This window comes from Gouania willdenowi, chromosome 8, assembly GCF_900634775.1.
Source record: "Gouania willdenowi chromosome 8, fGouWil2.1, whole genome shotgun sequence".
Classification (NCBI taxonomy): Eukaryota; Metazoa; Chordata; class Actinopteri; order Blenniiformes; family Gobiesocidae; genus Gouania; species Gouania willdenowi.
The window spans coordinates 5,111,207-5,136,282 of NC_041051.1; the positions used below are offsets into that span (position 1 = coordinate 5,111,207).

Here is a 25,076-nt window from a genome sequence, read left to right on the forward strand (position 1 = left end):
CTGTGCACTGGGTAGACGCTGACTTCACACACTGCTGATGCAATCACAAATGCCATGGAGGAGATGCTGTGTGACTGGAAGATTGACAAAAATAAGGTCCATGTCGTTTTAAGAGACCATGCTGCTAATATGAGAAAGGTGATAGATCAGCTGGGTGTGCCAAGCTTAGGATGTTTTGCACAGTCTTCAGCTTGTAGTCCACGAAGGGGTTTGGCACAGCGAGCTGTAAGTGATGCACTAGCCAAAGGGAGAAAAATAGTGAGCCACTTTAAGCAGTCCCCCAAAGCTTATTGGATTTATTTAGGTTATTTTTCAGGGTCTTATAATTTATTTTTTAGTTATTTTATTAAATTGTAGAATAATGCAGATATTTTGTTTAAGGTTAACATTGATGAATAATAAATGGGTCAGTTTTTCTCATACCTACTGTTGCTGAATACTGTTCTCAGTTTGCGTGTCATCACTTGATCAAGCCTTTGCTAACATTTCATACTACGAAATAAGTAATTATTTTATTTTATTAAAGAATTAAAAAAATTTAATTCAATTTAAAAAATGAAGTATGCATGATTCATGTTAATATCGGATCAATATCGGTATCGGCCGATGTGCAAGGCTGCAGTATCGGGATCATATCGGAAATGTAAAAGTTGTATCGGGACATCCCTATGGACAGAATTTCTAGGCGCAGCCAGGGACCAGAGGGAGTCTGATTTGGGTACATCAGGATCTCATCTCTGCTGTTTGCAAATGATGTTGATCTGTTGGCTTCATCAAATCAGGACCTTCAGCTTGCACTCGGGCGGTTTGCAGCCAAGTGTGAAGTGGCCGGAATGAGGATCAGCACCTTCAAATCTGAGGCCATGGTTCTCCACAGGGAAAAGGTAGCTTCCTCATTCCGGAGAGTCCTTGCCTTAAGTGGAGGAGTTCAAGTATCTCAGGGTCTTGTTCACGAGTGAGGGACGGATGGAGCGTGAGATCGATAGACGGATCGATGCGGCGTCAGCAGTGATGCGGTTGCTGTATCAGACTGTTGTGGTGATGAGGGAGCTGAGTCAGGGGGCAACGCTCTCAATTTACCGATCGATCTACGTTCCTACCCTCACCTATGATCATGAGATTTGGGTAATGACGGAAAGGACAAGATCGCAGATATAGGCGGCCGAAATTAGTTTCCTTCGCAGGGTGAGAAGCTCAGTCACCCGGGAGGAGCTCAGAGTAGAGTCGCTGCTCCTTCACGTTGAAAGGAGCCAGCTGAGGTGGCTCGGGCATCTGTTTTGGATGCCTCCTGGTTGCCTCCCTCGGGAGGTGTTTCAGTCATAAGATAAGATATCCTTTATCCTTTATTAATCTCACAATGGAGAAATTCACTTGTTACATTTGGCAAAATCACTCAGGGCGTGCAGAATAGACCAGAAAAGTGCAGACAGTTAAATTGTAAAAAGAGGCATCTTATGTACAATGAGTAAAAGCAAACATATGGAGTTATAACAATTTGGAAATAAGAATAAATACAAATAGAATAATAAAGTGGCGCTGATAGAGATTATTGCACGTAGTTTTGCAAAGGGGGGTTATTGCACATGTTACTTTTGGGTCTTGTTGTACAGTCTGACAGCAGTGGGGATGAAGGCCTTGCGGTAGCGCTCCTTCTTGCACTGAGGGTGTCTCAGTCTGCCACTGATAGAGCTGCTCAGCTCCTCCACAGTCCCGTGCAGTGGGTGGGAGGTGTTGTCCATGATGGAGGTGAGCTTAGCTAATACCCTCCTGTCCCTCACCTTCTCTACAGAGTCCAGGGGACAGCCCAGGATGGAGCTGGCCCTCCTGACCAGCTTGTTCAGTCTGTTCTTGTCCCGCTCTGTGCTTCCCGGGGCCCAGCACACGGCAGCGTAGTGGATGGCAGAGGTTACCACAGAGTCATAAAAAGTCCTGAGCAGAGGCCTGCTCACTCCGAAGGATCTCAGTCTCCTCAGAAGGTGGAGGCGACTTTGGCCCTTCCTGTACAGGGCGTTGGTGTTGTGGGACCAGTCCAGTTTATTGTTGAGGTGAACACCCAGGTACTTGAAGCTGTCCACCACCTCGATGTCCTCCCCCTGGATGTTCAGTGGTGAATGTGGTAGTGACTTCCTCCTGAAGTCGATCACCATCTCCTTCGTCTTACTGGTGTTCAAGCACAGGTGGTTGCGCTAACACCAGTCCACAAAGTCTATGATCACCGACCGGTACTCCAGGTCGTTCCCCTTAGACACACAGCCCACAATGGCGGCGTTGTCGGAGAACTTCTGCAGATGACAGCTGTCCGCGTTGTATGTGAAGTCTGATGTGCAGATGGTGAAGAGAAACGGTGAAAGGACGGTCCCCTGAGGGGCCCCAGTGCTGCAGACGACCACTTCAGACTCACCATTGCGCAGCCGCACATACTGTGGTCGGTCTGTGAGGTAGTCGATGGTCCATGCAGTGAGATGTTCATCCACTCCCGCGTCCTCTAGCTTCCCCTGCAGCAGCGCCGGTCTGGAGCTCACCGGTCAGCCCCGGTGAGCTCCAGGTGGGTAAGCGCCCACTCCAGCAGGTAGATGACAGCGTTCTCGACTCCAACGTTAGGCCTGTAGGCAAACTGCAGTGGGTCTAGGGTGGAGCTCACCTCAGAGCGGAGGTGGGGGAGGATGAGCCTCTCCATGGTCTTCATCAGGTGGGAGGTCAGGGCGACAGGTCTGTAGTGGGCCGGTTCCCTGGCGTGCGCTGTTTTAGGAACCGGGATCACGCAGGCGGTCTTCCACAGGACGGGGACCTTCTCCAGGCTGAGGCTCAGGTTGTAGATGTGGCTGAGGACCTCAGAGAGCTGGTCTGCACAGGTACTCAGCAGCCTGGGGCTGATGCCGTCTGGTCCTGCAGCTTTCCTCTGTTTCAGTCGCCTCAGCTCTCTCCTCACCTGGTCCGGTGTCATGGAGAGGGGGGAGTGAGGGGGGGACTGGGGTAAACTGCCGGGGGTGGGGCAGGTGCTGAAGGAAGTCCATATGGTGGAGGCTGGAGACGTGGGTGCAGGGGGGCTGGAGGCAGGTGAAGGTAGTCAGGGGAGGGGGCAGTTTCCACTGGGCTGAAGGCGAGTGAAGAGGTGTGAGCAGGGAGGGGGCAGAGGGAGTGGGGGGAGAATCATAACGGTTGAAGTGTTTGTTGAATTCATCCGCCCCGCACTGGTCTCCATCAGCTGTCCCTCTGTCACACTGTCCATGTCCGGAGATGTTCCTCAGTCCCCTCCACATGTCCCGCGTGTTGCCCTGTGCCAGCTTCTGCTCCAGCTTCTCCCCATAGTCCATCTTGGCCTTCCTGATCCTCCACTGGAGCTCGTGCTGGGCTCTCCTCTGCTCCTCTCTGTCCCCTGAGTGGAAAGCCCTTTTCTTCTAGTTCAGGAGGGCTTTAAGCTCAGGGGTCACCCAGGGGTGGTTGTTGGAGAAACACCGTAACTTCCGGGTCGGTACAGTGTTGTCCACGCAGAAGTTGATGTAGTCCGTAATGCAGTGGGTCAGGGCATCGATGTCGTCTCCATGAGAGCTGCAGATCACGTTCCAGTCTGTGGTTTGGAAACAGTCTCTCAGTCTTTCATCTGCCTCTTCACTCCACACTTTCACGGACCTCTTCTGTGCTGGCTCCCTTTGCACCTTGGGTGTGTATTCCGGCCGCAGTAGGACCAGGTTGTGGTCTAAGCGTCCGAGCGGGGGGAGGGGGGCGGAGGTGTAAGCATTCTTCACGTTAGCATACTGTAAGTCCAGGGTCTTTTTGTTCCTCGTGTGGCACTTTACATACTGTGTGAATGTGGGGATAGTGGCGGAGAGAAAGGCATGATTAAAGTCCCCAGTGATGAGCAGCAGGGCACGGGGATGATCTGGATCTGGGTGTGGATGCGTTCGCAGGCCGCAGCGTCAGCCGAGGGGGGAATGTACAAACACATCACAACCATGTGCGAAAACCCCCTCGGTAGATACTTCGGCCTTATGCTGACAACGATCATCTCCAGGTCCCGGGTGCATATCTGTTTTTTGACGTGCTGCTGTGGCACCATCTTTCATTGACAAACACAGCTACTCCTCTGCCTTTCTTCTTTCCGCTCCCCTCCACACACCGGTCTGCGCGCGCGAGTTTGAATCCATCCAGAGAAACCACAGAGTCCGGTACATTCTCATTTAGCCACGTCTCCGTGAAGCACGAGTCCGCACTCCCGATAAGCCCTCTGATGGCGGGTTAGCGCAGTCAGTTCCTCCATCTTATTTGCGATGGATCGCACGTTACCCAAGATGACAGAGGGTTACCATCTTCTCCGCTTGCGTCCACCTCTACAGCCTCTGCGTTTCCTGCGTATCTCGACGGGGATCACCGGCCTCTCCCCATGCATGAAAGCGGAGTCCTTGAGTCTGAGGAGCTGCTCTCGTTTGTAAACAATGGGACCTCCTGTGTTGCTGTGGAGGTTCCTCGACGCGGATCCCAAAAGTGCCGAAAACATCATAACTCCAGGGAAAAGTGCAACAAAAGTAGGCTTCCTATGTGCACAAATGCACAATGTGTCGTCCACTTTGAAAGAAAAAATTAAGAACACGTTTAAAAGTAATAGATAGGAGTAAAAAGTAGGATACAGGTACGGAGCCAAAGTAACGAGCTGCACAGCAGGGGCTGGCGCTGATTTTTTTCATGTTCTATTGGGAAGAGGCCTCATGGAAGGCCCAGGACACGCTGGAGGGACTATGTCTGAGCTGGTCTGGTGTCGCATCGGTGTTCCTCCAGAACGGCTGGAGGAGGTGTACGTGGATCAGGAGGTCTGGGCATCTCTGCTGAAACTGCTGCCCCGTGACCCGGCCCCGGATAAAGCGGAAGAAAATGGATGGATGGAGTGACATTTTAAATTCTCTGGTTAATTTTTTTAAATGATTTTTTAGAATTATAATTGAACTTTAAAGCTTAATTTTGCACTGTAAATAGATTTTTCCCTATAATAATAAATAATTGTGATGATACTTGTGATTACAATAGTGATGAAAAATAATCGTGAATAATTTTGGTCACAATCGTGGCGCCCTACTACTAAGTACTATTTTTCATCTGTCATACTGTATGTATTTATATTTGCGAGTTTAAATCCTGGAAAGTAAATCAGATTTTAGATCGAGCTGTCTCAGCTGTCACTGAGACAATCCTACACACAAAGCAGTGAGTCATTGTCACTGCATCACCCCCCCAATGGGGGTTTGTGATGATTGGTGGATTTTTGTCTGCTGTGGAAGGGCTGGGCAGACTGGCTTTGTGGAGTAAGCGTTTCAAAGCTTGTTTGACAGACAGTACAGGGTGGATAGTGTTTCACAGTAACATTAGAGGGTGTTTTCCTAAAAGAGGAAGTTAGATCATTCTCTTGTCAGGGCAATGTGTGTAAATTAGTGAATACCGTTTGTCTGCAGTGCTCGATAATGATTAGGCCTGGGCGTTATATCGACATTCAAGATATATCAAGTTTTTCATTTTAGTGATATAGAAAATTACAATATCGTTTATATATATATATATATATATATATATATATATATATATATATATATATATATATATATAGTCCCCTCCAAAAGTATTGGAACGGCAAGGTCAATTCCTTCATTGTTGTTGTATATTGAAGACATTTGGGTTTCAGATCAAAACGTGAATATAAGACAAAAGTTCAGAATTCTTGCTTTTATTTTATAGTATTTACATCTAGATGTGTAAAACAACTCAGGACAGAGCGCCTTTTGTTTGAACCCACCCACTTTTCAAGTGACCAAAAGTATTGGAACAGATATTATTAAATTAACTTAAAGTGAATAACATTTAATATTTGGTTGCATAACTCTTACCTCCAATAACTGCATCAAGCCTGCGACCCATTGACTTCACCAGACTGTTTCTTTCTTCATTTGAAATGCTTTTCCAGCCCTTTACTGCAACCTCTGTTTCTGGGGGTTTCTCCCTTCAATCTCCTCTTCAGGAGGTAAAAGGCTCTAGTGGGTTAAGGTCCAGTGATTGCCTTGGCCAGTTTAAGACCTTTCACTTTTCCCCCCTGGTGAAGTCCTTTATTGTGTTGGCAGTATGTTTTGGGTCATTGACTTTTTGCAGGATGAAGCTTCTCCCAATTAGTTTGGATGCATTTTTCTGTAAATTGCCAGACAAAATGGTTTTGTAGACTTCAGAAATCATTCTGCTGCTACCATCATGAGTAACATCATCAATAAAGACTAGTGACCCCATTCCAGAATCAGCCATGCAAGCCCAAGCCATGACATTACCTCCACCATGCTTCACAGATGAGCTTGTGTGTTTTGAATCATAAGCAGAGCCTTTCTTTCTCCATACTTTGGCCTTTCCATCACTTTGGTTGAGGTTCATCTTGGTCCCATCAGTCCATAGAACTTTGTTCCAAAACATTTGTGGCTCATCTCTGTATGTATTTGCAGAATCCAATCTGACCTTCCGATTCTTTTTGCTAATGAGTGGTTTGCATCTTGCGGTATGGCCTCTATATTTCTTCTCTTGAAGTCTTCTTCAAACAGTGGATTGTGATATCTTCACCCTTGCCCTGTGAAGGTTGGCAGTAATGTCACTGACTGTTGTCTTTGGGTGTTTCTTCACAGCTCTCACAATGTTTCTGTCATCAACTACTGTTGATACCTTTGCCTGACCGATTCAATGTCTGTTACTCAGTACACCAGTAGTTTCTTTCTTTTTCAGGATATACCAAATTGTTGTATTGGCTATACCCGATGTTTGTGCAATAGCTCTGATTGATTTTCCCTCTTCTCTCAGCTTCAAAATGGTTTGCTTTTCTCCCATAGACTCTGGTTTTCATGTTTGCTAAACAGCAAACGCAGTTGAAACCAAAAGCCAAAAACAAGAACTATTTAACGTTTAAACAATCAATCTAAAAGGCAACACCTGAGGAACTAGAAACATCCATCAGTCACAATACTTTTGCTCACTTGAAAAGTGGATGGGTTCAAACAAAAGGTGCTCTGTCCACAGTTGTTTAACACATCTAAACTGGAATTCTGAACTTATGTCTTATAGTTATGTTTTGACCTGAAACCCCAATGTCTTCAGTATACAGCAAAAACAAAGGAATTGACCTTGCCGTTCCAATACTTTTGGAGGATATATATATATATATATACACACCCATGTGTATTTGTTCTCCTTTAATGTCTTTTGTTATTATTTTGTATATTTTTTTTCTTTTTTGTATTTTGTAGTCCCGTTGCGCATTTTAAAAAAATAGTTTTTGTGTCTTTTTGTTGTTCTTTTGCATATTTCTACGTTTGTATGTTTTTTGTATGGTTTTCATTGGGTATTTTTTTTTTTTGTCACATTGTGCATGTTTTTCTCCTTTTGTGTATTTTGTTGTCATAAGTATTTGTGTTGTTTGTTTGTGTATTTCTCTGTACATTTTGTTTTTTGTAGTAATTTGTATTTTTTGTTGTCATTTTGTGCTTTACTTTTGGGGCCGCTAGTTTCCCGTATTTGTGATACACGCACAAGTTATTTTTTATTACCAATTTTAACTTAACCTGTTATTTTAGCCTTGTCTTTCTTGTAAAACTTTATTTGAATTGAAATTATCGAGATTTTTATCGGATGCTGCCATTATGTGAAAAACTATCAAGATATGAGTTTTGGTCCATATCGCCCAGCCCTAAGTAATGATATGACTCAGGTTAATAATGACACTTTATTTCACTGTGAAAATACTCCTTGTTTGTTGTTTGGTGCTGTTGATCCAGTTTATCTCTGACAGTTGTTTACATGCTGACTCAGTAAAGAGTAGCGGTTGGTTTAGTGAAATTCTTTCTTCAGCTCTCTGGAGGTTTCTCTCAGGCTGGGCCATGGTGATAGAGGGAGTCTAGAGTCTATTCTTAGAGCAATAGTTACTGGACAGAGCCAAGCTGCTCTCAAATCAATGCTAATTCATTATTTATAAGAATAGCATACATTGATTTGTTTCCCCGCTAAAGCATGCTTCAGAGTGTGGTTCATTTTTTTACATCACAACCATTTTCTGCATGTCTGGTGTACTTTTGAAGTCATTTTGTGTATTTTTTTCTGCCTTATTGTGTGTTTTTTGGAGGCATTTTATGTATATTTATGTAAATATAAATCGAGGAACGCATGTGGCCCGCTGTAGTTGCCTATCATTGATCGACAGTAGCTCTAAAGTGACCTCATGATGGATGGCTACTAGTCTGAATCACACCATGAACTGTGATGCAGTTTACATCCTGACTCCTTTGGGTTAGATGCATTAGCTTCACCTCACATAACTCTGTAGTTATTTAATTAGTTAGTTTGTGGAAATGGTTTTGGAGATGCTCTAAATCAGTGGTTCTCAGCCTTTTCAGCCTGTGACCCCCAAAATAAAGGTTCCAGAGACCAGGGACCCCCCCATTGTACTTGAAGGTGGTTGAACACAGACATGAACATTGAAGAATAGTCATGTGGAGACAGGGCTATCTATAAGGGAGAATAAAGGGGAGAGATTTTTGGGGCCCATCCATAAAGTCAGCAAAATGATGGTCCATTGTTCTATGAATCTGTGATAACCACATTTATGTACTCATCTGAATTATATCCAATTTTGTCCAGGAAGTTTATTAATATTTGTGCCATAGTATATAAGCATCTTAAAGATGTTAGTCCTTGTTTTAATCAGAAATAAAATGGGTTAAAAGTGACCAAAAATGGTGGAAAAGGTGGTGAAATGGGATTTTAAAAAGTACCACAGAAATTGGTTAAAGGTTGCAAATTGGAGTGGGCAAAAATAAATGGAAAAAGTGGTAAAAAGAGTTTAAACTTAAGGTTCAATATTGGAACAATTAGTAAGAATAATTAATTTAAACTGGAAAACAATGGACATGACAAATGGTGAATGTGGTTAAATTGGCAATAATAAGCATGAAATATGGTGAAAAGAGGTTAAAAGTGACAATAAAGGGTAAACATATGTATCTTCAACATTGATTTATATTGTAAAAGGGAATATAAGCAAGTATCTTTAAACTGTGATTAATAGGAGATATATCTGAAGAGGAAGAAACCTCCAGCAGAACTAGACTGCCCAGGTTGGGGTCAGTGGAGCTCAGAGATGGCAAAAGTACTAGTCTTCAGTACTCAAGTGAAAGTATAGATACTTGAATAAAAAATGACTAGTAAAAGTATTGAAGCTGCTCCCTTACTTGAGTAAAAGTTAAAAGTACATGCTACTAAATGTACTTTAGTAAAAAAGTAAAAAAAAAGTACATTAAATGTTCCTTCAATAATAAGACCATACTTGTCAAGTATCCCGTTTTGGCCGGGAAGCTCCCGCATTGTACCCCTCTTTCCCGCCATCATCCCGTATACCTGAAATGGCCTTGGTGGCAGTTCTCGCGAGATTAATGTCGACAGCGGCAACAAACCCGTAAACAACTCAGAAAAGAGATGATGAATGAAGACGTTCCAGCGAAAAAAACAAAGAACTCGTGTAAATACGTTGTAAAATGGGACAAAGCGTTTTCCTTCATAAAGAGCAGCAGATGGGAAACAGTTACACATTCTGTTAGATTAATAACTGAAATTTTAACATCTACCACAGCAGAAGGAACCACGTAAGTCACCATGAAAAATCAATCAATCACAAGCCCCACAAATATACACTGCTTTAAAAAAAGTGTTAAAGAATGTAAAGTCTGTAATAAATGTGTCTAATAAGTCATTAGTGAATAACAGAGAACCACATGAGTGAGCATGAGAAATTAAAATAAAATATATAATGAAATGAAAATGTTAGTGTCTAACTTAAAGACAAGCAATGTGAAGTTAACAGTAAATATGCAACGTGTTGACTTGTATATGAACTGTAATTAAATAAAATAAACACATGTGCTTCATATACACATTTATGTTTTTCATTTAGGCTGTTTTATACTTTAGGAATTAGGGCTGGGCGATATATCGAGATTAAAGATGTATCGAGTTTTCTATTTTGGCGATATAGAAAACTATAATAATTCAAGTTCACAATGTTCACAGCATTTCAATGTTAATAAAGGTCGACTTACCAGATTCTAATCACATAATTGTATTCAGTAAGTGGTTGACAAGTGGGTATTTTAGATTTCTTGTACACCTATCTTAAAATATAAGGGATACTGGAGCTTGTTTGGGTGGGTGGGACGGCTAATTGTGGGCGCCAGAAAATTTCCCTTATTTTCAAATCCAAAACTTGACTTGACTTCTCCTCCATGTTAGCACGTTGACTAGCACTAGCTTCACCTCCATGTTAGCACGTTGACTAGCACTAGCTTCACCTCCATGTTAGCACGTTGACTAGCACTAGCTTCACCTCCATGTTAGCACATTGACTAGCACTAGCTTCACCTCCATGTTAGTACGTTGATTAGCGCCAGATTCTCCTCCATGTTGGCACGTTGACTAGCACTAGCTTCACCTCCATGTTAGCACATTGACTAGCACTAGCTTCATCTCCATGTTAGCACGTTAACTAGCACAAGCTTCTCCTCCAGCTTTACGTTGTGACGTCATCTTTGAAGGTCTTAAAAGGTCTTAAAAGTAACATGCTCATTTTCAAAAAGTAAGGAGTAAAAGTAAGAAGTCGCCCACAAAACAAATACTCAAGTAAAGTACAGATACCTGAAAGAACTACTTAAGTACAGTTGTCACCTCTGGTGGAGCGGAAGGACAGAACAGACCAGAATGAAGATTGACAGAAATTTGAATATCCTACTGGTTACACTGGGTTTACCTCAAGCTGAAGAAAGGTTTTAAATAAACTGGGAGTATGTGTTTATTCTAAAGGTGGTAAAACTGTTAGTTCATGTGAGGATCCCAGGGTAACACTTCATTAGGTCATGTCTGGTACAGGAGTATGAACTAATTGGTCTCTGTGAGATTTAAATCCACACTAGTGAAGTGAACTCATCCTTGAGCTCCCTGTGGTGACAACACAAATGAAATGAAACTCTTTACAGTCAGAATACATTAGTTCTGAACTTAGACATGGCTAGACTTGATCTCACTGAGAGAGATTTGGAGCTCACATAAACGGTAAATGTCCTGATTGCTCCATGTTCTCTGATGATGATATGGCATCATGATTTCCGCAGAATTCACTACAAAGTGCCGTGTGTGTGTATCAACAGGCCTCTGGGCAACTCCCATCCACATCATCATCACAAACACAAACACACACCTTTTTCTTGTTGCCATAACAAGGAATGTGCGCATGAGTCATGACACAACAGGAAGTGTGTTTTCAGATCTTTTTAATACCCGTATATACATGTTAGGTTAGCTGTGTGTGTTTCTCCAAGTGATTGCAGACTTTCCTTGGCTCTGTTGTTTTTTGCTGCAGGCCAACAATGCAAAATATGGACAGGTTAGGCTGGATGGTGGTTTCACTCTTTCACAGCAAACGGAACATGTTGCAAGTCTCTTTGTAAAATAAAAAAAATAAGATTAAAACTTAAAACAAATAAAGTGAATTTAAATGTGCTCCAATAACAAGCTAATAGGTTATCATGCCTTTATTTGTGATTATTATCAAAGAAAGAGAATAAGGGCTTAGGCGTCAGTTGTGTGACTGGCAACCTGTACTGGGTGTTCACTGCATAGTGGGTACAATCCAGTAGTCATGCTCACACATAAGTTCGATGGGTGTTTTATAATCTTAGAAACCCCAGTACGTGCGAGGGGAAGGGATTTTGTGCACACATATGTCTGATTTTGTTTTAGAACTGTGTTTGTTTAAACAAACAGGAAGTGACAGGCTCAATAATTTTTCCAAAATAAAAATCTGCACAGAAACTAGGGATGTTAAAAATCAGTTCATAGGTATCATGGTTCATATCGATACTCTGAAAATTGAATCCCAGTACTTTTTTAAACAGCATGGGGCGCTATATATTTATCCTTCTCTTGTCCAGAAGCGTAAGCGGCGGGCGGATTCGCCTTCTCCTCTTAAACATGTTAATAAATGATTCATTACCTTTTTAGCACCGAAATAATATGTGTAATATTACATGAATATCTGTGAAAGTCATATTTTTTTATTAGCTCTGTCTGCTAGCACATAGCATCTCTTCTTCACTGCTAGAATAGTTGCATGCCAACCGACCATTGGGTTACCAGCGTCCTCTGCTGGTCCAAACAAATATCTGATGTAAATACAGTGCAATGACTGTTTTTTTAAAGTCCAATTGTTAAGGCACAAAATACATTTTCATTTGCACTTTTAAAAAGAAAAATAACTATTATTCAGTTTTGCATTGTTTACTGTAGAACCAGAATTTATTTTAATAGGCTTCTTCTTCATTTGTATTATTCCTTTATTTATTTCATTCAGATTTTATTTTTAGTTAAATTGTATTGTTTTGAATAGTTTATTAGGAATTCTTTCGACAATGAAAAATAAAAAGGAAAATAATACAGTATTTTCTATTTTTTTCCGAAAAAAAATCATGGAATGTTTTTCAGTCATCATTTGTCTACAGTCGTATTTTGTAAAATAAATCGTGAGAGAATCGTATCGTGAATCGAATTGTATCGGGAGTTGAGTGAATCGTGACATCTCTAACAGAAACTCTTATCCCAGAGGTGTTTCTTGTGCAGACCGGCACAGTTGCACTTGCACAAGCCAGAAAATGCACAACTTTTTACTGTCAAATGTGCAGAAGCCTGGCCTGGGTTGCCCTTTTTAGTGCACTTTTATCCATGCATGAGCTGTGCATGGCTAAAGGTGCACTGATTATGAGTCTATATGTGTTATTGATGCTGAGGTTATGGTTTTTCTCTGCAGGGCTGAAAAAACTGAGGTGCTGAGCGATGATCTTCTACATGTAAGTACTTTCATTTCATGAACTTCTACTGTTCAAGTTTGTTGAGGTATAAGTGTAATTACTGATGATTGCCTGCTTAATATAGGCATCTGTTTTCTTTGCGCAGGAAGTGCAAACTGACACATTATATTTTGAGCATCTGCGTACTAAACTAACCCCTATTGAGATCTATTTTTCTGAAAGTCAGAAGTGGTCAAAAAGCCCATGAACTTCCCTTAATACAGACATGGGCAACTGACGGCCCGGGGTCTAATTTTACACTGCCCCCAAAGTAAATGTAAAAAAAAAATACACAAATTCATTAAAAAATACAAACAATTACAACTTTGCAGGAAAATACAGTAAAAGACGAGAGGAAAAACACAGAAAATACTCTAAAAACATGCAAAACTACTACAAAAATGAACAAAACAACAACAGTAATACACTAAATTACTCAGAAAAATATACAAAATGACAGAAAATGACAACAAAAGCACACAAAACGACAAGAAAAACATGAAGAATTATTCCGCAAACCCACAGTACAAACAATCAAGCAAAACAACAACAGAAATGCACAAAAGTTACTCTAAAGAATGCAAAATAGCAGTACAAATACACATTATGACTCTAAAAAACATATATTTTACAGGAAAAATACAAAGGAGTACAGAAATACACAAAATGCCTCACAACGAGCAAGACAACAAACACAGAATGACAGAAAAACGCACCATACCAGCCTGTCATTGCCCGATCCCGTTAGATCTCGGAAGATAAGCAGGTCTGGGCCTGGTTAGTAGTTGGATGGGAGACCACTGAGAATTCCAGGTGCCACAGTGGGGTGGCAGTCACCCAGTGGTATCTGTCATTGTGCCCTTGGGCAAGGCACTTCACCTACATTGCCTAGTATGAATGTAGTGTGTGAGTGAGTGTCGGTGGTGGTCGGAGGGGCCGATGGCGCACTATGGCAGCCTCGCTTCCGTCAGTTTGCCCCAGGGCAGCTGTGGCTACAATAGTAGTTTACCACCACTAAGTGTGGAGTGAAAGAATAATGCCTTAATTCTGTAAAGCGACTTTGAGTGTCTATGATAAAGCGCTATATAAAACTGATGCATTATTATTTATTATTATTATAAAAACATTTTGTTCTTTCCTGTATTAATGCTCAAATCGCTCATTATTTTAAATGCTGACATGATCATGTGGCCCCCCGATCAAACAAACACATTTTTGTTGCCCCACTATGATAACAGTTGCCTACCTCTGATTTAAAGATTCTGTTAAAGCCATTATGGCTGTGCAGCCTGCTTATGCATATCCTTTATAATATTAGTGGTTCGTATTTCATTCAGTTGAGCTTCACCAGGGCAAAGATTTTGCCGCCACAGGAGATGCACCTCGTGGTTTTCCACTCAAGTCAATGCTGGGCCCCATTCTTGATCCTAAAATCTTACTGGACGTTGGGTGCGTGTACGTGTTGGGGGATGGGAGCACTGGAGAGTGAAACTGTGAGATCACTGTTGGGGAAAAAGTGAAGAAATGTGACTGCAACAGAGTGTGTTCAAAGAAGAAAGGGGCTTTTGTGAAAGGAAAGTTAAGGTGAGCGAGTGGAAGAAAGAAAGAGAGACTTTCTGCAACCCTTAGTCAGCCTCAGAGGTCAAAGTTTTATAGCATGCAGCAGTGAACTCTGAACCCTACACACTTTGTGCTGAGCACTTCTCCGTTTATGTGCACACACAATAAAGACACTTGTTTTTTCTAAATGAAGACGAGTGACATGTTCTGCCATCGCCCTCTTTGCTGTGTTGGACATTCTTTTAGCTGCAGCTGTCACTTTGGAATGTGATTGTCAGGATGTCTTTAAGCTTTAAGTCGTCTGTCAGTTTGTGCTTTGTGGAAGGCTAGTAGTGCACAATGCTCTCAGATTTTCTCACTTATAATACGTAGCTCTTTGCTTTTACAGTATGTGGATCAATTTCTACACACTGTTTAGAAAAAGCCTAAGCATGAACAGTCATTTTTACAGCCCCGCCCCCGTCAAGCTTTATGTTGGTGTTATAACTGGAAATCTGACGCTGGGATTCCCAGTTCATGCTTACTCAGACTTCTTTTCACTCTGTTTTGTCTCTTGATGGTAAAGTTCCTTGTATCATTTCATCTAATGTGTCTGTAATGTCACATTTTATGCTAGTACATTACACAATTACAGACTAACACATTCTTTCATTAGTTTTGACTCCCACCCCCTCCACAGAGAATTTCAGTTCAGCTTTGTGTCTCAAAATGCAGAACAAACCCTTACAAAAACAACTTTGGCTTCATATGACGATGTTTCACTTTAGTCCTTCTCAAGCATTATTTTAGAGCTGAGTGCTGCATGTTTTTAATCAGCTAACCAAAATCTACCCACAAGTACAAATACAGCCAAACTTCTTTTTTTCTGATTTATTTTCACAGTGCTTTGCATTGACTGAGGCATTTATCTTGTTTGGACACGTCCCACCTCAGTGGGAGGGTTTAGTGAGGCTGTTGGACTGGATTGTACCCTGAGACTGCTTGGCCTCATTTTAAAGGGAGTCAGGCTGTAACTGGTCCCAACTCTCGGATATTTAAAGCTGCAGTATGTACGTCTTTTTTTTTTTTGGCTTCATTTATTTAAAAATCCATAATCACCTTTGAGAATATTGTAAGTCAAAGTATTTCAAAGATAGGAAACAGGACTTTTGCAGCTTCTCATGGCTCTGTATAAGGCCTTTAGAAATCCAGGAGGTGATGCAACTTTTTAGCCATTCAGAGATCCTTTTACAAACTGAGCTGTTTTGGGGTGTCACTTATGGCTGCCTGACTAAAGTTGATGCGCGTTCATGTCCTCTGTACTATGAAAAGTACTGTTGTGGTGGTATGGATGAATGAGACGTAGTCGAGATTTAGAGTTTCTGGTTAGAAGCTGACAAAGGGTTCATTTGGTCAAAAGGTTTTGGGTACCACACCGGTCTGGGATTTGGAGGTGAACAAGTTTTCAGTGTGTGTTCATCAGTGAATCTGCTAAAGTTCAGTGCGCTCAGAGATATGTTTGTTGCTGATAGCGGTAGCCATGGCATTGCAAAGTGGTTATGCTATCTGTGAACAATGGTATCTGGCCTGCTTAGTGCAGTCTGACCAGAACTGACCTGGAGAGAATTCTGTACTCTACATATCAATTACAATGATGGACATTCTAGCATGAGAAGTCCTCATTGCGGCACAATGGTTACACAGCAAAGCAAGAGAAAAAAAAGAAGGCCGATGTGGTAAGCAGCAGTCTAAAGGCACAAACACACTCGCGCAGACTGGATTAATGGGGGTCTGCTTTGAGTCCTTGCGGATTCCTGTGACTGCGCAGGGCCTGCCCATGTACTGGAGAGTGAAAACAGACGGGATAAATCACATCTACTGTGATTTCAGGACTATAAAGCACACCGCTAAATTAGCCGTATTCCAATAATTTATCAATCTCTCAGGAAAATCCACACAAAGGCTGCATCGTCAGATAGGCTGCACTCTATTAGCTGATGAGGGTGTCCTTCAAACGACTCAGCCAATCAGAACGGGCAGGTAGGCGGGCTGGTGTACTCAAGTTGGGTTTTACTGAAATTTCCATGTTTCAACGGATAAGTTTCCATCTCCACATGAAGTCTCCTTCTTACTGCTCCACGTCAACATATCAGTCCATTTACAGCTTTTTATGGTCTGTTTTTTACTACGCCGAGTCTCAACTCTGAGTCAAAATACGGGCATGAAAGTCACTAAGAGCTCCACAGTTGGAGCGTTCCAAGGATACTAGTAAGGGACCATAGGTTTAGAACAACATACTGCAGCTTTAATGTCATGATGCTCCATCAACTGTGTCTATATCAGTGTAAATTCAGCAAAGAAACCAGTAAATTATACTTGGTGTCTAGCTGTGGTCTGGCAACAGCTTCAGGAAGGGGAAGGAAATGGAAGCTGTCCAAGAGGAAACGATGGTCCGACAACGTAAAGAGTGAAGTGGAATTAGTGAAGATGAAAGTAAAGGAAGAAGATGAGATCAGTGAGTAGACAGGGACCCTCAGAAATTGAGGGTGTTTACACTAAAACAGAAAAAAGAAGTGGGATTAATTAGTAAAGGGAGCTCTATTATTACATTAAAGCACTCTTGAGAGACCTCAAACAAATACACAGAATTGCTTTTAAAAAAAACCCACAAAAGAACATACTGTATAAAATGACAACAAACATACACAAAATGACTGAAATTGGCACAAAATTTTACGAAAAATGCACAAAATAACTGCACACAACAACAAAAAACACACAAAACCCTTAGGAAATTCCTGTATTAATGCTTAGATTGGTAATTTTTCTTAACGCTGACACAAATGTTGACAATGTGGCCCTTGAATCAGTCAGTCATATCTTTGTGGGTTTATTAGCTTTTTTCTCCTAAATGCATTGCATGTATTGTTTAGTAAATAACTTTTAAACAACTTGCATTCACACTTTTGAACATACCTATTTTTTTTTTTAAAAATGAATCATATGCTCTTGCACATACAGTATCTATGTGTATTTTTCCCCCCAGAATTATTCAAAGAAAAAACTGAATCACCCTCATTTCCTATCTGTCTAATTACTGGGGCCACCTCTTCCTGGATATGGGTGCAACTTCCTGTGTGATAAATAGATAAAATACAAATAAACAAAGAGCCTTTAGGTTAAAAGACGAAGCAAACACTTTTTATTTAACTTCAATGCTCTTATGAAATGGTTGAATGGCTTGGACTGAACTGCTGTCATGCTAAATGTTTACTAATAATCATATCTAATGCTAATTCTCACGTTTGTGTACGCACAGATCGAGAGGCGGATGGAGGCGGTACGTTTGGTGTCGCACAACACGCACAAGAAGATGGTGGCTTGTCTGCAGGGTCAGCTGGGCACAGACACAGAGAAGAGACACGTAAGCCCTGCTTTGGACCACTTTTAATTTTTTATTCTGATCATTATGCTTTGAGCTTTTTCATGAAACTTTCTTTAACCCACAGACGATTTTCTACCCAGTATGACTCGCTTACAATCTGCATGGTTGAATATTACTGTTAGCTCTAGTCCTTTGCTGGGAACAGTGATGGGCAGTAACGCATTACTCAAATCTGACTACTTTTCCCAATTAACGAGTAAAGTAAGGGATTATAATTGAAGAGTCGTTTTCCCGCAAGCAGGCTGCGTTACTAAATGAAACCGTCTTGCTACTGTTTGTTGGTCGTCTCTCATTTTATAGCCCAGTCTTTTTTTTTTTTTTTTTCATTGTAACCCAGTCGGCCACGATAGTCTGAAGTCAGTGACGTAAGCGGTGCGACATCATTGGTAAACAATTCACACTAAAATGTAGCGCGAGAGAGAGCATGTCGAAGCACCTTTTATTTCTTGGAAGTAGAGCTGCAACAAATGATTATTTTCATAATCGATTAATCAGATTAAAAAAAATGCCTGAACACGTTTTAACCAGACGTTATTCACATTCGTGCGCACACATGTAGAATGATCTGTTGTGAATTATGAACATGACGAGCAGCTTTATGTGTGCTAAACGCCACGTCTGGTTGAAGCTCACAGTTTATATTGGACGGTGCACACAGGCAGCATCAGGGGCAGCTAAGTGGCTGTAGGGATCCTTGGGGTCCTCAGGTATAGACGGGAACATCCGAGCCAGTCGCTTGCATTAAATAGATGGTGCGACTGATGTATGTGTTTCTGGGTTATTCAGATTAAAACAAGTGTTCAAACAACCCGTGCATGCCTGAAAGTCCCTTTTGTGTCCAAGTGTGCAACAATTGTTACAACGGTACAAATAAATTGGCCTTGCCTTGCCTTGTTGCTTCAACATAAAAGGGAAATGCCCATGTTGCAAATAATTATATAATTTAGGGTAAACTGTATTATTAACTAGGATTTTAAGTGGTTGTTTTAATATTTGAAATTTAGTGTGCCACCATAATCCGAGTCTGTGCCCCTGCAGTGCCCCCCTAACCAAGATTTCCTAGACCCACCTATTAAGGGTGTGAAAAAAAAAAAAAAAATCACGATATATCGCAATTTTTTGGGTGCCAATTTTAAATTGACTTTTTAATTAAAAAATATATATTATTGTTATTTTTTATCAGTATTTGTTCAATATTTCAGTCGTCACAATGCTTTCAATGTGTTGCAATGGTTATTTGATGCACTTGATTTTTTGATGGCAGTGTGTAATGCCTGCAATATATATGTATGCACAGGCATTTTATTTTCATATAAACAGTTCAGATCAGTGCTTAAACTGACACAATAGGAAAAATTACAATTTTTTCTTATTTTTGTGCATTGTCAGTAACTCAGGGTGATTTATCCTCAATGTTCTCACTTACAGTTGTTACAATGCTGTCATTATGTTGTTATGGTTACTTTGAGACTTCTACACAGTAGTTTCAGTGAAAAGAAACTTGTTGCACTTTATTTAATGATGGTAGTGTGTAACACTGCATTTTCTTTTTTCAGTGAAAATGTGCAAAAACACTAATAATAAATAATAAAAAGGATGTTTTAAAGCAAATAGTTTTGACTCAGTTTGTCCTCTGAATGATCAATATCTTCTGATGAACATATACAGCGACTTGATTTTTCATCTCTACATTTAATTTTGATATTAACTAGGTAGAATATTGCAATATACCACGATATCTCGATATCGTATCGTGATACGTATCATATTGCAACATCCTTGCCAATACTCACTTCCACCACCCATTGACCCTCAAAAAATTGGATTTTGGCCACTTCTGCCTGAAGTGTGAACGCGGCCTTTGAGTTTGACTCCGTAAAAGACGACAAAAACATTAGCGTCTGCTGTGCACTCTGTGGGAAGAAAACTTTTATCCACATCGAGTAATTCCAAATTACCAGCACAGGGATATAAAAGTCATTGAGAAATCCCCAGATTAACATCCACTTCCACCGAGCCAAACTCCGAGGGCCTGCTAAACAGGTGAAAATACATAGATCTAAGATGGACAGGAGTTAATGCTGCTAAGCTGTTGAAGCTCGTCTTTGGATATGTTGTTGAGGACGTGTTGCCAATTTCAGTCAGAACTCAGAAGACACTTTAATTTAATTGTTTTATTGCTGTGTTTTATTTACTTTTTATTTATCTGTTCAAATGAAGGAGTCTTTTTCCTAATATGCCGGAGTAAGCAGAAATACAAGTTAAAAGAAGGAAGAGTTGTTTTATTTTATTAAAATTTGGTAGAATGTGTAGTAAATAGGTTTAAATGTTCAACAATTTAACAACAGAAACTGTTAAATTTAAATTGTGTGGGTAAATGCAATATTTAAATGTGAAATATGATTGACCAACACTGGCTGGGAACGTGTAGCACCTTACATTATGAAGTGAATATAAAGGAGACTCAGAAGAAAAATATGCACTGTTGGCTTTGTGCCAGTTTCACTCTCCTAGGCTAAACTTCCACAGCTTGTAAAACTGCCAACTGAGAAGTAGCCACTGTCAAATATGTCAAACACACTCTGTCATCATAATTTGTCTTTTTACTTGAGGTACATTTCTGTAGATGATGTCAATAGCTCACAGCAGGCTTTGTTTTGCTCTCAGGGGCTCTTTGGTGTCACTGTTTTCTAACATGCTGTGGGGAATTCACTAACATTGCGGCACTGCGCGTGTAGACGTGGTTGAGACCACCCTATTTAAATTAACATTTTGCTCATTCAACGTGGAGAGGTGAGGGCACAGAAGCACAAAATGACATTTGAGCAAGGTAAATTGGAGGCAGATGAACTTCTCTGTCTGCTGCACAAACATTTAATAATGTAGAAAACAAAATAAACAAATCAAAATGCTGAAACTTAATGTTCAGAAGCATTGTTCTCTGGATTCAAGTGATTGGCATTACAGCAGATGATCCACTGCTTTCAGTTGCAAGAGGCAGTTGTTGAAACTACATAGTGAAAAAAATAATAATACAATTAAATATATCTAGAATGTTGGTATTTCCTGCAAGTGAGGATGCAGGTGCTGGCCCGCGTCGCACTGCATTAGCTTAGCATTTGCATTGACCTTGCAATAGCATTAGCCTAGCATTAGCACTAACCGAGCATTAACTAAGCATTAAAAAAGATTCAAAAAGGTTGAAATGGGTTGAACAAATTTGAAAATGTTGAAATGGGTTAAACGTAGTAGCTGAACATGTTAAAGGTTGAATGGTTAAAATTGGTTAAAGAATGGCTGGGGATGAAGGGGTTAAAGGTTGAAAAAGCTGAAATTTTCATATTGAATGGGAAAGAAAAAATGTAATAAGTCAAAAAGTTTAAAAGTTACAAACTATCAAAGTGCAAGCATAAATCTTGGGAACTTTGTTTAGTTAACGCTGATGGAAGAAAAAACGGATAACAATAGTGTAGAGCAGGATTACTATTGCAACAACACATCATCAGTAGAGTTAAACTAACCTGTTTCACAATGTCCTCACTAATAAAAGATTAAACAAATACGAGACTTGTTTATTTACTAACATGCCAAAAGTCTTGAATAATGCTACATTTCCCCAAAATCGTTCTCTAATTCGGTGGTTCTCAACCTTGGGGTGAGCACTCCATTTGGGGTTGCGAGGCACTGAGAGGGGGTTGCCAGATGCCTTCAAGAAACTAAGAAAATGTTTTTACAATTTAAGCCCATTTTTGCTTGTTTTTACTTATTTTCTGCAACTTCACCAAACTTTTAACTATTTTCATCACTTTTTCTTGCCATATTTTTGCTCCGTTTAATGCATATTTGCTACTTTACTCCCATTTCTGCCACTTCTCTATCATATTTCAATGCCTTTTCTGCACATTTTTCCACTTTTAAGACATCTTAAACCTTTTCCACCACTTTTCCCACTTAATGTCACATACCTGTATGTTGACGTATTATTGTCACTTTTAACCTCTTTTCACTATATTTAATGCCTTTTTTTTGGCCAATTTATCATGCCCATTATTTGCCAGTTTAAACTAATTGCTTCAATATTGACACTTTAAACCCTTTTTACCGCGTTTTCTGTCCATTTTTGGACACACTGATTTGCAACTTTTAACCAATTTCCGTGGTTTTTTAAATCCCATTTCACCACCTTTTCCACCATTTTTGAACACTTTTAACCCATTTTATTCCTGATTAAAACAAGGATATACATCTTTAAGATGACTATATACTCCTTTCGCGCAAATAATAATACTGAACCTCCTGGATAACAGTGGATATTAGTCAGATGAATAAATAAATGTGGTTATCACAGATTCATAGATGGACCATCATTTTGCTGACTTTATGGATGGGCCCCAAAAAGCTCTCCCCTTTATTCCCCCTAATGCTGCAGTCACACCAGACATGGCGCACATTTTTGACAGCCTGACATCATTGTCAACAAGGACTCTGATAGGCTTTCGCGCCTGCGTGTCACAGTGTTCACAGACATTTTTAACACCTCACTGGAGACATGCACCGTACCAGCCTGTTTTAAGGCCTCCACCATCGTTCCTGTCCCTAAAAAGCTGAGGATCACAGGACTTAATGACTACAGACCCATCGCTCTGACATCTGTGGTCATGAAGTCCTTTGAACGCCTCATGCTCTCCCACATCAAGGACATCACCGACCCCCACCTGGACCCCCTGCAGTTTGCCTATAGATCCAACAGGTCAGTAGACGATGCTGTAAACCTGGCTCTCCACTTCATCCTCCAGCACCTGGACTCCCCAGGCTCCTACGCCAGGATCCTGTTTGTGGACTTCAGCTCTGCTTTTAATACAATAATCCCAGCTCTCCTTCAGGACAAGCTTTCCCAGCTGAACGTGCCAGACTCCACCTGCAGGTGGATCACAGACTTCCTGTCTGACAGGAAGCAGCACGTGAAGCTGGGAAAAACCATCTCTGCTCCCCGTACCATCAGCACTGGATCTCCTCAGGGCTGTGTTCTTTCTCCTCTGCTCTTCTCCCTGTACACCAACAGCTGCACCTCCTCTCACCAGTCGGTCAAACTCCTGAAGTTTGCAGACGACACGACCATCATCGGTCTCATCGCTGATGGAGACGAGTCCGACTACAGGTGGGAGACAGACCGGCTGGTGTCCTGGTGCAGCCAGAACAACCTGGAGCTCAATGCTTTAAAGACAGTGGAGATGATAGCAGACTTCAGGAAGAACCCAGCCCCCCTCACCCCCCTCACCCTGGGAGACTCTACAGTGAGCTCTGTAGAGTACTTCTGCTTCCTGGGGACCATCATCACTCAGGACCTCAAGTGGGAGCTGAACATCAGCTCCCTTATCAAAAAAGCTCAGCAGAGGATGTACTTTCTGCGGCAGCTGAGGAAGTTCAGTCTGCCAACAAAGATGATGGTGAACTTCTACAGCTCCATCATCCAGTCCATCCTCTGCTCCTCCATCACCATCTGGTACGCTGCAGCTACGGCCAAGGACAAGGCCAGACTGCAGCGTATCATCCACTCTGCAGAGAAGGTCATCGGCTGCAATCTGCCCTCCCTCCAGGACCTGTACGCCTCCAGGATTTTGAGGCGTGCAGGAAAGATTGTGGCCGACCCCTCCCACCCCGGTCATAAACTGTTTCAATCTCTCCCTTCTGGTAGGAGGTTTCGGTCCATCAGGACCAGAACCTCCAGACACAAAAACAGCTTCTTTCCCTCTGCCACCATCCACATGAACACACCCCAAGTCACCCACTGAACCCCCCCCCCCCCACCCGATCACCACCTCCACCAGCTTGATACCTGCTGCACTGTATATATATATTTATATTTATCCTATTTATCCTTTATTCTCTATCTATCCTTTATTTATCCCTCATCCTTTATATTTATCATTATTATTATTATTATTGTTGCTGGGTTGTTCTTTGTTGTGTTGTTTTTATTTTTTATTTCTTTTTGTTGCTTGTTTTGTGCACCAACCACCAAGTCAAATTCCTTGTACTGTCCTCAAAACTGTACATGGCAAATAAAACATTTCTGATTCTGACAAAAAAAAACATTGGAGTTCAATATTTTCAACTCAAGTGAATGAGGAAGGTCACAGAAAATCGGGAGCGTGCATGCCCCAGCCAACGCTCTTGCTGTGCGGATCAAACCGCACCGCCCAACAGGAGAAGAATTTGCCTTTTACCGCATCTGTCACATTGACTTTGTATGTAATCTGGTCGTGCAAACATTTTGTGCAGCGGTGAAAAGGTTCAGAACCACTCGTCTAATATGATGGATTTGATAGTTATCCTGAATATTTAGATGATCAGAAGCAAGCTGCAGCTCCTGGTAAAATGACGTCCAATTTTCGGACAGTTTTGAGCAATGGTAGAAATGGCCGAACGCAACAGAGCAACTTCTAAGACCCTCTTCAGTTCCTTAACTGATGGTTTTTACTCCAACAGCGTCTTGTCAACCGACTGTAAGATACAGTACACAATGTCATTTAGTGACTTCTTGAAACTTTCTGGACTGTCAACGGCAACTTTTCACTCAGAGGAGTTGATAACACTGACTGGCAGCTGGTCACCAGTTATAATAGACATCTGTTTACCATAGCACCTGCTGACACTAGTTAGTTTGTTTTAAGAGGATGAAAGAAACCACATCCTTTTGTATCTATGTAAGATGAATAAAAGAAGAGATTGTGAGAGTTATTTTAAAAGTTAACCCTTCCACAGACAATGACCTACTTACAAACCTGCCTGTGCAGGATAGGACAGTGCTGTCAATATTTCTTAGCTAATACACAAAAAGGACATTGGCTATGTCCAATATCGTAATGTCAAAATGTAGTATGTAGTGCGTTCACATTAGAGTATGGAAAGATTGAGTACATGAGAAATACCTAGATGTATACTATATTGGGACTTCTTTTTTTCCGTTGCTGACCAGGCCATTACTCTGTTCTTCGCCCATCACGCGTGCAGCGTTGCTGGCCTGGCGGGCATTTTGGACTTCAGGTGACTCGGCATCACGTGCCTGGCGCATTTCCTCATGTTTTCCGCTCTTTCGCTGCACGACGATTTTTTTGGCATGGTACAACCAAAAGTGATTTGTAGAATAGTGGTTATAGTAGTAGTAGTAATAGTAGTGTAGGCGGCTCGGGCGC

General features: G+C 41.3%; 1 protein-coding gene and 1 pseudogene across 1 annotated transcript in view; both read left to right on the plus strand.

The window, feature by feature from the left end:
* The window catches only part of arhgap17b (Rho GTPase activating protein 17b), a 58,540-nt gene that overhangs the window by 11,979 nt on the left and 21,485 nt on the right, over positions 1-25,076 (plus strand). Inside the window, exons 2-3 of the mRNA XM_028454866.1 lie at positions 12,857-12,896; positions 17,755-17,859. Coding sequence (XP_028310667.1) covers positions 12,857-12,896; positions 17,755-17,859 — 145 coding nt within the window. The remainder of the gene's footprint in view (positions 1-12,856; positions 12,897-17,754; positions 17,860-25,076) is intronic.
* Positions 13,612-13,712, plus strand: LOC114469105 (uncharacterized; annotated as a pseudogene).